The following is a 20336-nucleotide window of genomic DNA, read 5'->3' as shown; positions in this document are numbered from 1 at the left end:
GTTGCAAAGAGACACAAGATTTATACTGGTTCGAGCAATCGGTGCCCTACGTCCAGTCTGAGAGATCGAACTTGTATTCCTTGCACCGAAGTGCTTGTAGTAGGGGGTTACAAGCTAAGGGAGAGAGGAAACTAGTCCCAGGTCTCGGCAAGGTGCCGTGTGGGCCGTCTGAGACGTTGCTCTCAAACGGCTGGAATGTGTGCGCGTGTGTGTGTTACCAGGTGTTCTCCCCCCCTCTAAGTGGCCCAAGTCTTCTCCTTTTATAGTTGAAGGGAGGACAAGGACAGTACATGTATTACTATGTGGCGTCATGCCAACAGGGGCGGCATGTCCGAACCCTGTGGCCTGTTCCTGTGGCAGCGTGGTCGTCGGAGTGGTCCGTCCTTGGAGTACTGGGGCGGCGTGGTCGTCCCATCATATCCTGTGCGTCGTGGGAGCCCCGGGAATGCCTCGGAGTGGACGCGGCGACGAACGTGCAAGCCACTATGGACGGACTATGCGCGAGGCCGAGACTTGGTTGGTGCCGAGGCTTACACTGTGGTGGGGGGGTCCCGGCAGGCACGAACCCCAAGATCGCCGAGGCCCTGGTGTACAGTGCCGAGGCCTTGAGCGGGCGGGTGATCATGGGTACAACGTTAGGACACAGTGGCCGGTAATCCCCGTCGTACCCTGTCCCAGCCGGTATGGCGCTGATCGTGGACACAGTGTTAGGACACAGTGGCCGGTAATCCCCGTCGTACCCTGTCCCAGCCGGTATGGCGCTGATCGTGGACACAGTGTTAGGACACAGTGGCCGGTAATCCCCGCCGTGCCTTGTCCCGGCCGGTATGGCGCTGATGCGACCTCGGGTCGCGTCGGCCATTCTGTGGCGTTAAGCCACCGTCCGGCTGAGATTGTGGGAGTGGTTGAAGCATTAATGAGACATGACGCGCTGTCGGGAGGGTCGGCCGAGGCGGAGGGCGACGGACCGCGGACGAGCCAGCCTCGAGCGACACGGAGAATGAGGCCTCGCGCGAGACGGAGATCAGGCTCCTTGCCGAGGCCTCGCGCGAGAGGCCTCGCGCAATACGGAGAACGCGCCTCCTGCCGAGGCCTTCCGTTGAGAGCCTCGGGCGAGGCGGAGACGGCGTTTCCTGCCGAGGCCTTCCCTGGGGAGCCTCGCACGAAGCGGAGTTTGCGTCAGGATGCCGAGGCCTCCTGCTCGAGGCTCGAGGCGAGGAGGGGGAGGACCCAATGGGCTCGGTCGTGGCGGGTGAGGGGCCCACGACTTACCTTCTAGCTTTTATTATTTTTTTAGATGAGACTTTAGCGACCCATTTGATGTTTTGCTTGGGGTACCCCATTATAAGGTACCCGACACACGGTTTCCACTATAAACTGCTGTTGGAAACATGGAATTTGTTTACATACCAATAAGTGCGTGTTTAGTTTGTGAATTTTAGGAATTTAGCTAATGTAGCATTTTCGTTTTTATTTGACAATTAGTGTTCAATCATGGACTAATTAGGCTCAAAACGTTCGTCTCGTAATTTCCAACCGAACTGTGTAATTAGTTTTTTTCTGTCTACATTTAATGCTCCATGCACGTAAGATTCGATGTGATGGCTACTGTAACACTTTTTGAAAAAAAATTTTAAGAACTAAACAAGCATTAAATACCATGCAGGAAACTGATGAAGTGGTGCCCAGCCCGGCCAGGTCATGGCCGGAGCTGAACGAACGAGCCCTTGGGAGTGGGACTGCACGCATTCCCGAATGCATGCTGACGCAACCGAGTCAAGTCCGTCTGCTCGATCGGGTCATGTGGCGATCACGTGCGCGGATTCCATGCTTCGGCTAGCCGCTGGCCTCATCTGTCAACTAATTTATTACGAGAGAAAAATACTATTTATTAATTAAAAAAATACGATTTATAAGCTAATTAAATAGGACATGTGTTCTCGGGTTAGGGAAAGGCCACTAGGCACTACTGTAGAAAGCAAGGCAAGCGTATTATTGCCGTTTCTTTTGCGGGCCGCCGTACGGCCATCTTCGAAAACCACAGCTGACACATGGGATGGGGAGCCGCGTCTGAACAGAGCACGGCCAGCCTTCGCCACCTCACAGTCACAGGCAGGCTCCCGCTCGCTGCTCGGAGTGGCCTGGGTGCTGCTGCTCGGAGTGACACATGGGATGCGAGCAGGCAGGAACGTGGTTGTTTCAGAGAGTAATAAGCCGTGTTTGGCTCCGCCGCTCACGAACGCGCGACCGCGTTTAAGCGAAGCGCCTCCGAGGCCGCGTTTCGGGAAACGCCCGCCCGCGTTTGTTTTCAACCGGCCATCGCGCGTTGGTCGCAGTCCGTTTGGCGGGATTCTCAGCTTGTCTCGATCGTAACGCGCTGATACGCGGAACCAAACACGCCCATAGATCAGGCCCGATCCGTTCGTATGCATGGATGCTGTCATGCATGTTTGCTTCAGAGAAGGGTTACTGGATTAGCCATGATAACTGAGAAACGTAGAATGCTGATAAACGGGTCAGAACCTTTGCTCGGTGGTAATTGGTCACCGAAACATGCATGATTTTGGCATGGGCCAGCACCAGACTCCTCAAGTCTGGAGAGAAGCCAAATATGATCGGGGAGTATATTTTTGTCTAATGTGAGTGCCCTAACAAACTGTATGATATCTTTGAATAATTCCACGGACGTCAGCTTGGGCGCGCTGGCCAACTGCGACGGCAACGCCACTGCTGCACCGCTTCCGAGCAAGATCCACCGGCGTTGGTGCTACGGGCGTGCTCGCGGCCTCTCGCATGGGTCGACCCAATGCTGAAGGAGTTCGCCGCCTTGCACGTGGCGAGCCCCCCAACAGAAGCGTGCTCATCTGCTCCGAGGGGCGCCTCTCAGGAAGCGGACACATCATGGGTGGACACCCGCTCTCCGGTGAAGACTGCACAAGGGATGACAGACTCGCCTCCGTCGTCGTATGTGCAGGGACCACCACAGGTCACGCTGTCGCCGGGGGGGGGGGCTTTACCCGGCGCTGGTCGGGGCTGCCACAGACATCGTCAACAACGCTCCATCCCCTCAGACGAACTCCGCCGATCGTTGCCTCAAGAGCTTCATCAACCGAGTCACAACGGCAAGGCAGCCGCCGCTCCTGGAGCTGCCCGGAGATAATTCGACCCTCGACAGACGTCCACCGCCCGCGCTCCTCAAGAGGAGCAGGCGGATAGCGGCGTAGAGCCTGTCCCACATCCCGGTGGCCAAGCGAGGCGAGCACTTTGTCTTGAAGCGCATGTGACTAACCAGCGGAATATCGACTCCGTCCACGTCGGGCATGAAGGTGTACGAAGAAATCTACGGAGGACCCCGACCCCGGTCACATGGAGGCGCTTCGTGAGTTGTTCCCGCCAGACGGGGACGTGGGTGCTCGCAAGCGGCGCCGCCGCCGCTCGGCTGCGCGGGCATAGGTGTCCTAGCCGGCGTCTCTTTTCGGGTTGATCAATTCTCAATGTAACACCATAGATTTCAGTATACTAGGATGTGTCTGAGCGTCCATGTACAGTTCTCCTGACCCCCTAGGACGCCGCAAAAGCGTGTTGTATTAAACTTTTTCTTTACTTTAATACAAAGACGCGTAAATCTTTTGTATGATCGAGAAAAAAGCATATAATATATGATTAGAGAGGCTACATACATACAGGATATGTGTATAGAAGGATCCTAGTCATCCTAGGGACAAGAAATCATTCCATGGATACCTGAAACCATGCTGTCATGGCATGGCTTTGATTTATATTATTCCGAGGAATTGAAATCAGGATGAGCCATTTCTTGAACAACATGACCAAAACTATTTCTCCCCTTCAATATTAACAATCATCAAACAAATTAGCAAACGACAGAAACAAACAACGAATCTATCTACTAGGCGCTACTGTGCAGTTCTTTATGCACACAGTTAGGTGATCGTAATTGCTGCTGTCTATCTGACTGATGAAGAACTTATCTACATACAATCATGAAACCTCTAAACAAGGACACCATTAAGATTTCATTCCAAGCACCGCAATATTTGCAAAAGGCTATTTTATTCTCCTTTGACTCTCTGGAGATTAAACCATTTGAAGCAGAGCAGGCATGAACCGCATGAACAGACCACACACCCATGCGCGGTGTGCATGGCTGTTAAAATGGGGTTTTCTTTGGATTTGATTCTTTGCAAAGGACATCTTAGTTACATTTGACCACGATAAACAACGGCTCCGTCGACGCCCTGCCCATATTATGCGAGTCGCTTCACGATCAGCGAGATTTTATTCCACCGACCTGCAGCTACGAACAGGTGAGATCGAGCAGACCGGTTATAAGAAAACAACGAACAGTGCGCGCAGAGAGAGGAAGGGAATTTGGGCATTGTGGATGGGCTCACCAGCTTGTAAGGCCCATGATGAAAACCCAAGTCACGAGAGGCCGAGCTGGACAGCCCATTGGGTACTTCAGTTGTTGGGCTAGCTGCCAGTAACTGGACGTCTGAACCATGATTACCCATTCGTGTTACCTCCCCAATTTCTTCATCTGTTCTTCCTAAAAGAATCATTATTTGATCTAAAGTTGGGCCAAGTCCAATTAAATAAATAGCTTGCACATTACCATTGGTATACGATCACTGTAAAACAAATTGTGTCATGTTACAATTCACGGGTATATTTACTAGTTGTTGTAAAAACAACATTTCTTACTCCCTTGTCACCCTTTTTGTTATCTTTAGTGAGGACAACCCCTTGTATTACGCAAAAAAAGGGATTTTAGCTTTTAGAGGTACTTCAGCATATTAGCGGATGTGCCGATGTATCAATATCAAGCAAATTGTTATTTATGATCGTGCTAGGCAACTACCTGATTTGCAATCATGAAGTAACAACAGCGGTCATGCCCAGGATTGATTTATGGTAAATTGCAATTTTCAACCTTCAACTTGCATGAGAGTGAGATTTTCAACCCTAAACTACGTAAATGGGTATCGGGCACCCTCTAACTGTCGAAACTAGACAAATTTAATCTTTCAGCTGGTTTCAAAGGTGAAAATTCTATTTTATAAAATAATAAAAATCTAATTTAACCTCTAAAGATTCATGACTAATCTATTTTAAATAAGAAAAATATGGAACTAATTCCAATTTTTTTGAAAATTGCTATCTAACTTTTGGTTATCTATTTACAGTTATTTGGAACTTATTTATACCCGTTCTTATTGTTTATTGCTCATGGTCTGGTTAATTAGAGTCATGAACAAATAAGATTGAAATAATCTAAATAGAGCACCAATGAATAAATATTTTTTAGTAAAAAAATGGTATTAGTTCCACATTTTTTTATTTAAAATGAATAAGTTATGTATTTTTAGAGATTAAAATAGGGTTTTATTATGTTAGGAAATAGAAAACCATCTCTGAAATCAGCTAAAGGACCAAATTTAGCAGGTTTCGACAGTTGAAGGGTGTCCCGTACCCGATTTTGTAGTTCAGGGTTACAAATCAAACTCTCGTGTAAGTTGAAGGTTAAAAATACACTTTATCCTTAATTTTTTTAAACCTCTTTGTTTTCTGGTTGTGATATACTTCTAATTCGAAGGAGGAGTTGCAGTTGGAGGAGGAGGAGAAGAAGTAGACCATGTCTTTGTTAAGGAGCCTGAAACTGAGTGAGAGGCTGAGAGCAGATCCTAGCTCGCCATAGCCACAAATTATGGCCTCCTCGTTTTTGTATTTTTGGCACATAATACCAAGTAAACCTAGAGAAAATATATTCTTATGGAGTAATTGTTGTATTATATCCGTAATCTGTTCCAACATGCACTGTTTAGGAAGTACTCCACTCATTGTGAAAGTTACAACTCACACGTCAAACATACAAGCACTTTTGCATAATTTTTCCTCAATTTTTGTGCAAGTTTAGCTATACTGTATGATTTCAGAAACAAAAAGTCATGGCGCAATTCAAAACTTAAACTCTTGATTTCATTTCGGCCCAAATGTGGGGCTTCATGCATTTTGATCCACTGAAATGTGGACCCCAGGCCACGTGTCAAACTCATCCATTCCACACGCTTGAATGGAATTATCTCGCGCACGATAATTCAAACTCACGGCCACGGAGGAATAGATAGCACGAGCCGCATTTTCCAACCAGGAAAAAATCGGGAAAAATCCGAAATGGCCGCTAGTGGCCTCGGCCTCTCCACCTCGTTCCTCCCCGGCCATGACACGCTCCTCCGGCGCCGGCGCCGGCGCCCGGCGAGCCCCGCCGCCGCGTCGTTCCGGCCGGTGACGGCGGAGCTCGGCGGCGTCGCGACGGGGCTGGGCCGGCAGCTGGTGGAGGCGGTGGGCGTGGGGCTCCCCTGCACCGTCATGCAGTGCGGCGACGTCATCTACCGCAGCACGCTCCCCCAGAACGACGGGCTCACCATCACGGCCCCCGGCGTCGCGCTCGCGCTCGCCGCCGTGTCCTACCTCTGGGCCACGCCCGGCGTCGCGCCGGGGTTCTTCGACATGTTCGTCCTCGCCTTCGCCGAGCGCCTCTTCCGCCCTACCTTCCGCAAGGTGTGTTTCGCGCTTGAAATTCCGAATCATAAGTCCTCTATCGCGTTATCGCCACCGTTTGTGCTGATATGGTGCTTGGGCAGGATGACTTCGTGCTCGGGAAGAAGCTTGGGGAGGGCGCATTCGGGGTCGTGTATAAGGCGTCACTGGCAAACCCCGAAGCGGCTAAGAAGGTAAAGGCTAATGTTGCATCCGCATGCAAATATTCAATCCTGTAGAAGTTCGATTGCTAATCTACTCCACACTTACTGCTTGGCTTAGACAACAAAGTAGGTAGTCCTGACTCCTGAGAGAAATTAGGGGGGGAAATGGATGTACGTTCAATATTGTGACTTCACGAGCTAAGTAGCTAACTGTGCACTATGTGGTTGTTGTTAATATATGGTAATCAGTTTCATAGTTTATTGACAATGTTGGATTTGAAGACTTCAGGTTTTCTAAAACCCTGGCAAATTTTGTGAACAAACGGTCATATGAATGGATATCTAAAACCTTTTGTTCATCTTTGAAGCAAGGGAATGTGGTCGTGAAGAAGGCAACAGACTATGGAGCAGTGGAGATTTGGATGAATGAACGTGTCAGGAGGGCATGTGCCAGTAGTTGTGCGGATTTTCTTTATGGCTTTCGCGAGGTATACTCACAGTCACAGATCGTTTGTGTTGGAGAGTTGTTGTTTTTTCTTCTTCTTCTTTTTTCTCCCAGTCCCTTTTTCTCAACAAAGGATAATAAGTTCAAAATGGTCTTAGATTTATATTTACTAGAATTTGGTTGATTCCTGAAGCATTGCATGTTGCCTTTTAGACCAAAGCAAAGGGCAAGGGAGCTGAAGAATACTGGATTATTTGGCGTTTTGAAGGCGAGGATACACTTTATGATCTCATGCAAAGCAAGGAATTCCCTTACAATGTAAGTTCTGCCATCCACCTTGAAAAAGTCTTGAGTCAGTCAAGTTACTCTGGTTGCTTAAACTTCATCTGAACCAGCTTTTTTTCTCATGTTTGTTGCGTTAGTTACTTGTTTGAATGAACTGCTGTTGATTTAACTGATGATTGCCACCTTGATGCTGAAATCTTCTCAGGTGTACTTTATGTCTACCTTGCACTGTGTTGACTTGCTTAGCTGTACTAGAATGGAAAAGTTGATTAATCAGTTCCATTGAACTTTATGTGTGATCAGTTGTGTTTGTTTGGAACTATGCTTGTTTAGCGAGATAAGTATGATCCTTTAGCTTATTAGACATTAGCCTCAGTTTGTGATCCACAGTCAGTGAGAGTAGTCAGGCATGTTTTTCTTTCTTTTTCTTTTTCTTTTTCTTTTTTTGTTAAGAATAGTCAGGCTTGTCTTATTGTCTTCCTTTTGTTAAGTTAGCATTGTCGTTGTATGGCAAATTGCAATCTTTCATACTTATCTATTGCTGAGAGACAAGTTAAACCTTCCATGTGATGCATTCTAACTTTTGAGTCAACTGAGAAGTCACAAATTTACAGTGGCATGGAGTAGCTGTTATATACTTAACAGAATAACAGCTGTGACTCGATTTTTTTTCACCAATTAGGTGGAGACAAAAATTCTTGGCAATGTCCAGGACTTGCCAAAAGGAATAGCGAGAGAGAATAAGATCATTCAAACGGTGATGAGACAACTCTTGTTTGCTCTTGATGGACTTCATTCGACAGGCATTGTTCACAGAGATATAAAACCTCAAAATGTGATATTTTCAGAGGGTAATAAAAGGATCTCAGTTTGTTTGCAATTTCATGATAAAATATTTTGCATTAATTTGCAAATGTTTCTCTCTGGTAGGATCAAGAACCTTCAAAATTATTGATCTTGGAGCAGCAGCTGACTTACGAGTAGGAATTAACTATATTCCTAAAGAGTTCCTTTTGGATCCAAGGTACTGGCTACCTTCATTGTCAATAAGTGCATAACACGGCAACATCAAGGAAAATTCTCCACTAGGAAAACATTTTACCTTGCAAAGCTGTTTGTGCTAATGGTTTCACTAGAAAAGGTTGTTGAAGCTATAAAATTACCTGGCAGGTATGCTGCACCAGAGCAGTATATTATGAGCACGCAAACCCCATCTGCTCCTTCTGTTCCTGTTGCAACAACTTTGTCTCCAGTCCTGTGGCAGGTTTCCTTCGAACTGATTTTTCTTTTCATGTTTTTGAGATAATTGTTCCAATAAGGATAATTTCTTAAGCTTATACAGTGATATTTTTCGTTGACAGCTGAATCTTCCTGATAGATTTGACATATATAGCTTGGGGCTCATATTCTTACAGATGGTGAGTGATCACAGGGAATAGCATATTAGCATATATTTGTAGGTATCTGCAAAACAGATGTGGAGGCACAGTTATGTATTAAAAATTAGTAGAGGCACAGTTATGTATCAAAGATCAGTATGAGCATACATTGAATGCTAGGCGCAGCGGCGGCACTGGTATATCTTAGAGCACACGACTAGGAAATCTGAAAAGGTCTAAAACTGGTATTTTTCTGATCTCCGCATTCTGCGATAATTTTTCTTGTTCATGGTTTGAATCCCATCATAGTGCTGATCTTCCCTCTACACTACACTGCTGCTTGGATAGGCTCTTCTACTCTGTTCGTCTCTTCAAAACACTGTCCAGTTTTTGGCTAGCATGTGCTTGCAGTCACTGTTGTATTAGTTATCACTGACTTGCAAGGTGGTTGCATTTGCTCATCTGATCATTATGATTTATGAGCACACATATTTATTAGCGTATGCGATCATCATTATATTTTATTGAAATGAGAACTATTTTTTGTTGCAACAGTACATAAGGCTGTGACACCATGCTATACTTCAAGTGTGTTTTATTCTCTTCATCCAACCTCCTTTTCTAGCTCTAGCAACCTACACTTTGTCCTCGCCTTCTTAATATATGTGGAGTATGCTCTGCAGCTAGCTACATCTCCACACTCTGGTTCAGCAACCATCATCTGTATATACCGTGGAGTGAAATCAGACTTGAGCAGTTTACACTGTCATTTCAATCCATTTTTTTTACCATGGTGTTGTAAGATGCAGATTTGCAATAAAATCTGCTCGGAGGATCTTATTGTTTTTTTTTGTCTCTTCCCAATTCCAGACATACAGTGGCAGCATCTTTCTGTGGAATTTCATTGGATATCTTTAAGTTGTTGTAATATCTTTATTAACAGGACATTGTTTTCTTTTGTAGGCATTCCCTTCACTACGAACTGACAGCAGCCTCATACAATTTAATCGCCAACTGAAGAGATACGATTATGACTTGCAAGCCTGGAGGAATCTGGTGGAGCCACGAGCGACTGCTGAGCTTCGGAGGGGCTTTGACATCATGGATCTAGACAATGGTATCGGATGGGAACTTCTCACGTCGATGGTCCGGTACAAAGCACGGCAAAGGACCAGTGCTGAGGGCGCATTGGCACACCCATACTTTAACCGTGAAGGGCTCCTTGGCCTCTCGGTCATGCAAAACGCTCAACTGCAACTGTTCCGGGCAACCCAGAAGGACTACAGTGAAGCCGCTCGGTGGGTTATTGGCCTCATGGCAAGGTCAGGAACTGAAGATGTGGGAGGCTTTACAGAAGCACAGCTTCAAGAGCTTAGGGTATGTATAGCAGCCTTACCTATCCTTTTGAGGCATATGATTGCATACTAACTAGTAGTTTATAACACACAAAGGCTTGAAAATACGTACTGGAGTTATTGCTTTGTTCCAGCAGTTCTTAGACAAACAAGCTGAAGCTTTTCCTTTCAAATCACTAATCTTACATTACATAGAACACACAAAAGATTTGAAATGCCAATAGCTGTTGAAGCAGTTAGAACTTAGAAGACAGACAGCGTTTCGTTTCGTTTTCTGCATGCTCTGACACCTGGGATAAATCATAAACGTATGATCTGTCAGGAGAAGACCGAAGACTCACCACTTGTGTGTGTGTTTTTTCTCTGTGTCGTGTAGGAAATAAAACCAAAGAAAGGCAGCGCCCAGCGGAACGTGCTTGCCTCCGTGCTGCGCCTGCAGAAGAAGATCGTGAAAACGATCAACGAGAGCATGGACAAGCTCGCCAGCCAGCGCAAAAGCATCTGGTGGAGCCGGTGGATACCCAGGGAGGAGTAGGCCGCCGGCCGCCGGCGCACCTGTACATTGTCCACTTCTGCTGTATAAAACGTCGCCCATTAGCACTGGTGATGGTATACTACACTATCCTACTTACTTCGTACAGTACATGATGATGACTGGTGAGTAAAATTTGTCTGAAAAGATCGGAGTAACACGATGTATAGCTGTAAATATTTTGCTATTGAAGCATCATGATTTTTGAGATCGCTGTCCTAAGTTCGTAGGCACTTTCATCAAAAAGTAGGTGGTGAGTTCATCATAAGCACCCAGCTCAGCTCTGCTTGAATATCCTGTGATTGGAGGTTGCCGAAGCTTTCTGCACTGGAAGAGCCTCCCTCGTGTCATATGTGGTGTACAAGATTCCATGATAGGTCATCATTTGTGCCGTGGCGCCATGACTGGGAGTTGGGACAGCGATCTTTTGAACTGTAGCAAAACGCTGCAGCTCGTGATGGCTGATGAATGAAGTTTATGGGGCAGTCGTGGAGTTGGAGACTTGGGAGTAGTAGTACCATATTGGCCCGGCCTTTCCTTTCTGTTGTTGCATTGCCAATTTGCCATTGCATTTACCCAAGTGGTCCTTCGTGGACCACGGTCCTCCTCTTGCCATTTTGCCCAGGGTGCCAACGACTGACTTGGCTGGGAGCTGCATTTACGTATCTGAGTACTATGGCCTTAACACATGGTAGTTTACCGGTGGATCACATTGAAGACCCGTGGCCGCGGCCCGCGGGTAGTGAGAATGCCTGTTTCCCTGAAGGTTCAGGTTCTTGAAGTGTGAGCAACGTAGCGTAGACCTTAGAGTTGAAGAGCGCAGAGGATCCTGCCAGGTAGTACTACAAACCAAGGCCTCGTTTAGATGCTGAAAAATTTTCAATCCGATGAATAGTACCATTTTCGTTTTATTTGATAAATATTGTCCAATCGTGGACCAACTAGGCTCAAAAGATTCATCTCGTGATTTCCAACTAAACTGTGTAATTAATTATTTTTTTACCTACATTTAATACTCCATACAAGCGGCTAAAAATTGATGTAATAGAAAGAGAGTGAAAAAACTTGGAATTTTGGTGGCATCTAAACAAGGCGCAAGTAAAAGCCCAGAGAGCAGCGTGAAGACTGGAGGAAGGTTATTAAAGCCGACCGATAAATCGGTTGAAATTGTTTTATCGTAAAAGAAAACAAACGGGGCAACACCATCCGCCAAGCCGCCATGGACGGCTGGTCATGGGGCATGGCCTGGTCCAGATTCCAGAACATGTCGACATGGCATGTCAACACAGGGACCAGATGCGTGCCATTCCTTGTTCCTTGGGGAAACAGTCCAAGACACAGTTCAGTTCATATCCAAAACCTAATAGTAAGTAAAATAACAGAGACACCGAGTTTTCACTAGAGTATCACTTGTGCATGCCTTCTCTCTTCACGAAATGTTGACGAACACACTTTCTATTGTTTTCTTTAAAAAAATCAGATTTGTTGTGGCTTCTCCGGGTACTATATATTCACCCTATTCGCTCGTTGGTTTCAGCCAGGCTTATTCAACCAGTCAATAGTATTTTTCTCTCACAACAAACCAGCACCGGCCAGTCTAAATCAGCCTAGAAACCAACCAACGAACACGCTTAGCACAACAAAATAAAACAATCTTCCTTTTTTCTTAAAGAAATTAGAATGGAATTGAGTCTCCTTGTTAAAAAGGAATATCATCAGGATATAAAATCAAACCCTAACTGCCTACCACCGAACTGCATCCAAAAGGAGTTTAGGTGCTACTACAATTATTGCGGGAGAAGTACTACTAGATGTCAAGTTAGCAACAACTATAGATTCATGGCTGCACGGGGCTGTTCGGCTGATCCAGTTGCAGATGATTTTGACTGATTTCGACTGATTTAATAGTATTATGTGAGAGACAATAAGCTGGCAATCATTGGGTAAATCAATAATGGCAGTGGTCAAGTGGTGTCAAATTGTCCGGCCATCCTGTCTTCATTTAGCAACGCGCAATGATCGGATTGGAAGGCTGGAAACTAATCATGCCCTTCAGGTTGTTCACTTCTTTTTTTCTTTGGAATTCAGAATTTCCAGACTGAAGGCAAACAGCTAATCATGGTCATGGGCAGCAAACATCACTAAACCATTCGTTTTCTCCTCTTTTTTTTTTTTTTTTTGGTTCCATGGTAGGAAAAGGGGCCCACATCCCAGCATCGGTTCGTTGGCCGACGCGGGAAGGCGTCCGTTCAGAGTGCCTGACAAGTGACAACGAAGCGAGCAACCGAAAGGCAGAGAGAAGCATGACGCGTGTAGCATGAAATACGTTTTTCACACGAGACCCTTCAGTTCTGTGAATCCATTCGTATATTTGTTATTAGTAGCATACATACTGAAATTGGCATGCTAAAAAGTAGGAGTACATCACAACTGTAGTTAACACTTAACAGTACCTCCTCAGTCCTCATCACAAATAATAAGTGAATCATTTGTTGCCTGAAGTCAACTATTCATTTTTTATTTAAAAGTGATATGTGTGCATCTATATTAGAACTGGTTTTATATTTTTCATACTTTATTAGTTGGTCAAGGCATAGCTATGGTGACCATATCGACGTTTAAAAGGTCAGTTTAACTATCGCTAAGTGGGTATAGAGGTGACGATCTCTATACACGGTGTGTAATGCAACGGCAAAAGCTAAAACGATATACGAGATACACTTGGCATATGGATGCATAAATTTGTGCTTCGGGTATATATATGGTAAAACTTTAGTCAAACACCATTTTTTTATGGATGTATTTGCACCCTTTAAATATAGTGTAGCGTTACCCTTGGTTAATGCCATGCCACTACGGCCAACGAGGAGAAAATACTCAAATGTACAACATAACGACATCTTTATAGCGATGAACTTAGCTAGTTATAAAATATTTATATATATCATACTTATGCTTAATATACAAGGAACAATTTGTACTATAAAGGTCAGTGGCGGAGCTCTCGGTATGACATGGTGGGGCCACTGTCATACCTTGAGTTTGTCCGTTGCCTACCGTAGTATGCCATTTTTATTTGCTAAAGATGCTATAAGCTATAATAATCCATGGTTTTGTAAGACCGCGCCATGCCTTAATTCTCACCTGTCCCCCGCTAGTGATGAATGTAGTTGGCGTCGTGTGTTTGGATAAGGGAGTGTTCTTGCATGTAATTGAGTTCTTGTCAACAATGAAAGCATTATTATGTTATGCAATACACCGGGCATTCACCAATAATACATCTTAGTTAGCTATAAAACTATCCACATAAAAACTTTGTTTATGTAGCCGAAATATAACATCAAGAATGATAAAAAGAGCTGATTACTCATTGATACATAGTCTACTTATTGTAACATCTCTGGTGTTACGAGCTTGTTTAGCACCGTGATTAGACCTAAGGAGAGTTGCCGCAACGATTTTCTCAGATTTTAAAATTAAAAATATTGGAGCTTATGTTTAAAATGTCAGTTGTGGCGAACTATATTGAGCAAAGTAATTACATAGTGCTTAAATATTTTGTCTCTGTAGGTTAGTGCGAAGCGTGAACTTTTACGTAAAATAATTATTGGTGGAGGTTAATCGGGTTGCCTTGACAACCACGTTGTGCCAGTCCGCGTTGTCCCTGCGTTAATAAAAGTTGGTTGAACCCTCGACGCGTCTGTTGTCTACGCCACTGTCTGTCTCAATGCCAGTTCGGTCGCTTCATCCCTGCAGCACCATCACGTCCTCCGCTCGTCCTTGCTTGGCCTCTCTCTGCTGCTATCGTGTACTGCCTTGCTTGTCTGCTGCTCGCATCGTCCCGTCGCGTTGCAACGTTGTCGGAGCACGCCGTGCGGTCCCTGCATAGTGGAAGTTGGCCGATCCTCGTGCTGTTGTCCCCTTCCTTTTCTATTTCTGCTACCGACCTCAGCTCCTGTCCGTCAGTCGCTCCTTGTTTCCCTCGCCTTCCTCTGCTTGCCCAGCGTCGGCTCATCCCCTCTCTCCCTCGCGAGCACGCGTGCGAGCCCCATGGCCGCGCTGGACCCCAGCCCTGCCTCTCTCGGGCGCCAACGCCTCCCCACGCGTGGCTCCTGCTCTGCCTTGCCTCCTCTAAAGGGTCGAGATGGCGAACTAGAGGGGGGTGAATAGTTCTTTCTAAAAATAATCACGTCGGCTAACCGAAACAAGTGTGAAATTAAAACTATTAGTCTAGCCAAGACTACACTCCTCTATTTATGTTCTTTAGCACCTTTCAAAGATACTAATTAAGCAACAAAGGTGCCGAGCTAGCTAGAGCTCACCTAACCAATTCTAGAAGCAATGTCACATAAACCTATGCTACTAGTACTTTAAGTAACAAGGGAGCTCCTACATAAGCTAGTAAGCAAAAGCACAAAGTCACATAAGCTCACTAGCAATGCTCAATAACAAGGCAACCAATGTCAAATTAGAGAGCGCAATTACTTAGCTACACAAACTAAGTAATGTGACTAACAAGATTATACAAAACCAAATTAGCCACGCAAAGGAGCTACTTCTATGCTACACAAGTAAGAAGGTAACTAGTAAGCTACATAAGCTAACTAATTACAAGAGCAACTACACAAGCACAATGTATATGAAATATAAATACAAGCTTGTGAAAATGGATTATAAACCAACGGGAAGAACAAGTTTGACACGGTGATTTTTCTTCCGAGGTTCACGTGCTTGCCAACACGCTAGTCCCCGTTGTGTCGACCGCTCACTTGATGGTTCGGTGGCTAATTGGCATCACCCGCTAAGCCCGCACGCCGGGCACCACAAGAACTTACCCCGAAAGTGAGGGTAGTTCAATGACACGCTCAACTAGAGTTGCTCTTCGCGGCTCCCGCGGAGCGAGCACAATGCCCCTCACAAAGCTCTTCTCCGGAGCACCGCACAAGCTTCTTGTGGGCTTTGACGGAGACCACCACCAAGCCGTTTAGGAGGTGGCAACCTCTAAGAGTAATAAGCACCACCGGCTTACAACTCGGTCACCTAGTGCCACTCGATGCAACCTCATGATGTAATCGCACTTGAATCGCTCTCTCACACAATCGGATGATCACTATCAAGCATATGTGATGGAGGGCTCCTAAGCACTCACAAGCATGGACACAAAGTCCTCCGAGGTGCTCAGCCCCAGCCATGGTCGAGGCCACCTTCTATTTATAGCCTCATAGGCTAAACTAGTCGTTACCTCTTCACTGGGCAAAACTCAGGATGACCGGATGCTCTGGTCCGATTGACCGGACGCTGGACCTCAGCGTCCGATCGTGTGATGCATGCCACGTGTCCCCTGCTTCAAACGCTATTCGCTTGATCTCAATGGTCATCTGTTGACCGGACGCAACAGCTTGAACTGACTGGACACAGCAACCCCAGCGTCTGGTCGTTTCCAGTAAGGTACCAGACATGACCGGACGCGTCTGGTCACTTCCAGCTACTTTGCTCTGCCTATGTCACCACATGTCACCTTGACCGAATGCACATAGCCAGCGTCCGGTCACTTCCAGCGCCAGCGTCCGGTCGATGACCGACGCCTGCACGCTGTCTGTCACCATTGACCGGACGTAGGACCCCAGCGTTTGGTCACCCCATGACCAACGTCCGGTCCACTTTGTGAAACCTTATCTTTTCTTTATAGGGCACCGGTGGCACCGTTGGACTGTCCGCACTCTATGGGCAGACACTCCGCTGGTGGAGTTTTGAACCCTTCTCACCTCCGTTCCATCGCCGAGTTGATCCACATCAACTCCAACTTCATCTCCTTTGTAAATGTGCCAACACCACTAAGTGTACACCACCATGTGTATGTGTGTTAGCATTTTCAAAATCATTTTCCAAAGGATTAGCCACTCAACTTGCCACGCCACTCAATCCTAGCGATGATGCAAAGTTAGATCACTCAAGTGGCACTAGATGACCGATATACAAACAAGTTTGCCCCACTTGATAGTACGGTCATCTTTCCTAAACCCGGTCATAAACTTCTCTACACATCTATGACCAGTGAAATAAAATGACATAGGTTATACCTTTGCCTTGCGCATTCCATTCCATCTCCTCTAATGTCGATGCAACACATGCACCAACACAATCAACAATGATATGATCCACTTCATATCATCACATGATCATATTGGTTCATCGATCTTAACTTCACTTGCTTTTCACTATTGCCTTTGTCCATCAGTGCCAAGTCTTGCTTAAGCTTTACCGTCACACGGTCCATCGCTCCAAAGCCTCTGACTTGCCCTTCACACTTGCAACCGGTCCATCAAGCCAAGTCTTGTCTTGATCTTCTCCACCTTGATCACATGACTTAATGTCATGTCTCATGTGCAATGAGCTCCTTCATCATCACATGTGTGAGCTTTTCAACATCTCCAAGCCATTTTCACCTTCATGGCATATGTTGCTCACACATATGTACCTATAGACTAATCACCTGTGTATCTCACAAAAACACAATTAGTCCACCTAGGTTGTCACTCGATTATCAAAACCACACAAGGACCTTTCATCCTCTCCTCCGCGTGCAGCATCGAACCTACTCCTTTTCCTGTCACTATGGCCATCACCGGGTCATGGAAGCCGCTGTTACACCCTGCTGCTCCCACCTCCTACGCGCGCGAACCTCCACGGTGTTGCCCCTTCCGTGCGCCGCCTCCACTATCCACGCGCCGCGACCGTGTTGGCGCTCCATTGTCCGTGGCCATGGTGCCTGTGGCAGAACCTCCTAAGTTATAGGGCCCACATGCATCTGTCACTGTCCGACAACCTTTGACATTTATGCATATGTTCTTGGTAACTTAAGAAGACTGTCGGGTGTCCTCGTGGAACCCTGAATCATCCACGATTTCCGAGCAGGATCACATTACAAAGTCATTGCAGTATTACAATATTTGTTCAAATATCAGCACCAGAGTAAAAACAACGGAAGTCTTACGATAACATAGTTTACAAACCAGTTGTTTCAAACCTTACAAACTAAGTTCGATAATTATTACAAACCATAGTAGTAGTGGAGTGGCATAATTAACATATACATAACACATAAAATAAACATCCTGCCCAAGGATCACACATTTACTTCTCATCGTCAGAACGAACGATAGTCATGCAGCACGATCCAAAACAGATATGCTCATGAGGCTCACCTGCAACAAGGGGTCAATGAACCCTGAGTACAAAAGTACTCAACAAGACTTAACCGAAATAAAACTGATAGAACTCAGGAATGCCGGCTCATGGGATTCAAGGTATGGCTTTAACAATAATCAAAGTTCTTTTGCGTAAAAGCTCTTTAACAAAATTCTTTACTTCAAAGGTAAAACTTTATAAGTACCACATATGAATCTGCCATGATCCGTAATGAGAACATGAACTTCATATCAATCTTTTTCGCAAACCTTTCTCAAGTTCCAGTTATTAATACTACGATGATGAACAGTGAGTTGAGTCTCCATAATCGAGGAGCAACGACGATTCGAACCGATTAAACCTAGCTGGGGATTCCAGACCACACGACATATGTAGGTCCCCGACCTACATATATCAACCTACTCTCGAATCCTCTAAAGCAAGAACGGGTCCACGCCACCCGAGAATACAGTACTCCACCAATCCAACCCATTGCCACGTGGATACATGCTATTCCCGCCATCTCTCCACTCCTAGTGCATGAGTAGCCATTCTCGTAATAGAATTGCCAAGTTCAGGCTTACCGGAGTATGTGGTTAGTACTATAAATTCTCACCTCATGCAATTCAACAACAGACGTGCCTTAATCAACACAGGCGGAAAGAACCCGCTCACAAGACCTCTATGTCTTGTGGCTCACACACACTGAGTCCGCCCGGTCTAGATTTATTACTTCACATTCCCATATCACATGATAACATAAGTAACCAAGGTTCCATTTGAAACTTGCATGTGATAGTTAATCACCTGACTTCATCGTTCTACGCATAGCTAAGCAAAACTAGGCATATACAAATTTAAAACTGGTAATATGGTAAATATGGAATAACAAGGTTGGTAATGCACCAATTAGGCTCTTACTTAACTCCTAATCACTTAATGCAGTAATAGAAAGTAAAAGCAAAATTAATTTGTAAAACACAAGATAGGGTTGTATGCATCCGGGGCTTGCCTTCGTTGACGGAAAAGTTCGGCTCCTACGACGTTTCACAAGTATTCGATCTGACCTCAACAGACGGATTAACCTCCTCGACAACTTGATTAACTACCACATTTTCACCTTCGTTCACTACACGTAATAACAATGCCATGCTTAACATGATGCGGAATACGAAACATGATGCTCGATGATGGATGCAAAATTAATAATTTGAATACAACTTTCCTTCACGGTACAGTTGCAAGTCAAACAGACTAAATCTTTTTCGTAACACATACATTAATTGCCAAGGATCATTATCAACTAATGACCCAAGGTCATCACTCAATCCAAAATTTCAAACAAAACCTAAATCATTAAAGGTTACTATTTACTTTTATGAATTAATTATTTAATTCAAAATTATGAAATAAATCAACTTATTCTAATTAAACTCAAAATTTTAGTACATGTTCATTATATGATAAGTAAGTGGCAAAAAAAATTTCATAATTTTTGGACAATTAAATAAGTCTAGAAAAATCATAGAAATCCATTTATTAATAAATTGAGCAATTTTTATCACATTAAAAATGTACTGAAAAACATTATTTCATATTTTTCTTAAATACTATACATCACAGAGAAGTCACACAAAAATTTTCATAATTTTTGGAGCTCTAAATAAATCTACACAAAAATAACAAAAACAGACACTATTCATTCAAATCTAAAAATAGAAAAATCCATTTGAACGCTGAGTCACCGACAACGGGTCCCACCTGTCATCCCTAACCTCGCGCGTTTGACCACGACGGCGACGGCGCTGACCGACGTAAACTCGTCGACGGTGAGTCCAACGGCGACGGCCAACATACCAAAATGATCACCAAGACTAGGCGCATCGATTGACGTCCCTATCAGCACTGATTACGGCCCTATACTAGCTCGATGTCGGCCATGGCGGACGTGGTGGCACAACAATGCTATGGCGGCGGTGTGCGACCGGTAGAGCTCAAACAAGGGATCCAGGAAGCACCGGTAATGTAGACGAGAGTCCCGATCTTCCGTCAAGTTCAAGATAAACAACGATTTGTTCGGAGAGCGACACACCGATCCGGCTTCAGATCATAAAGACCCAAACCCTGCAACCTTAGCACCACGTCTCCTCTGGTTATCAACTGTGTCACAATCTGGTTAACCTCGCCAAGAAGGATAATCCCTATTGCGAATCGAAGAACACAAGCAAGAACAAGATAAAAAGCAACTCAATTTAAGTGACAATTGCAGATGAATGATTAAGCACTCGAAGTTGGGATCTTGCAAACCGATAACGGTGACTGTTTAATGATAGATTGATCTAAAACAAAACCCAAAACATAATATAGGTGGTGGCTACTGATTATATAGCCTAAGGGACGTCCAAGGATCCCTCTTCACATCCTAAA

The 20336-nt window shown here is 45.1% G+C and overlaps 1 protein-coding gene across 2 annotated transcripts; it reads left to right on the top strand.

Moving 5' to 3' along the window:
- The first annotated feature begins 6150 nt into the window (after positions 1 to 6150).
- LOC136517266 (serine/threonine-protein kinase STN7, chloroplastic-like) lies at positions 6151 to 10929 on the top strand. Of its 2 annotated transcripts, XM_066510804.1 has the most exons (10): positions 6152 to 6582; positions 6666 to 6755; positions 7094 to 7213; positions 7384 to 7488; positions 8138 to 8306; positions 8386 to 8479; positions 8626 to 8719; positions 8817 to 8873; positions 9798 to 10211; positions 10566 to 10929. In XM_066510804.1, the coding sequence occupies exons 1-10, from the start codon at positions 6196 to 6198 to the stop codon at positions 10722 to 10724; spliced, it is 1689 nt and encodes a 562-aa protein (XP_066366901.1). In that variant the 5' UTR covers positions 6152 to 6195; the 3' UTR covers positions 10725 to 10929. The 2 variants fall into 2 exon arrangements, with proteins under 2 accessions (XP_066366902.1, XP_066366901.1); XM_066510805.1 differs by lacking the exon at positions 8817 to 8873 and having other exon boundaries at positions 6151 to 6582.
- The last annotated feature ends 9407 nt before the right edge of the window (positions 10930 to 20336 follow it).

This window comes from Miscanthus floridulus, chromosome 17 (assembly GCF_019320115.1).
Source record: "Miscanthus floridulus cultivar M001 chromosome 17, ASM1932011v1, whole genome shotgun sequence".
Taxonomy (NCBI): Eukaryota; Viridiplantae; Streptophyta; class Magnoliopsida; order Poales; family Poaceae; genus Miscanthus; species Miscanthus floridulus.
Note: the sequence above shows the minus strand (reverse complement) of the source record. Positions and strands in the feature narration are given on the sequence as shown.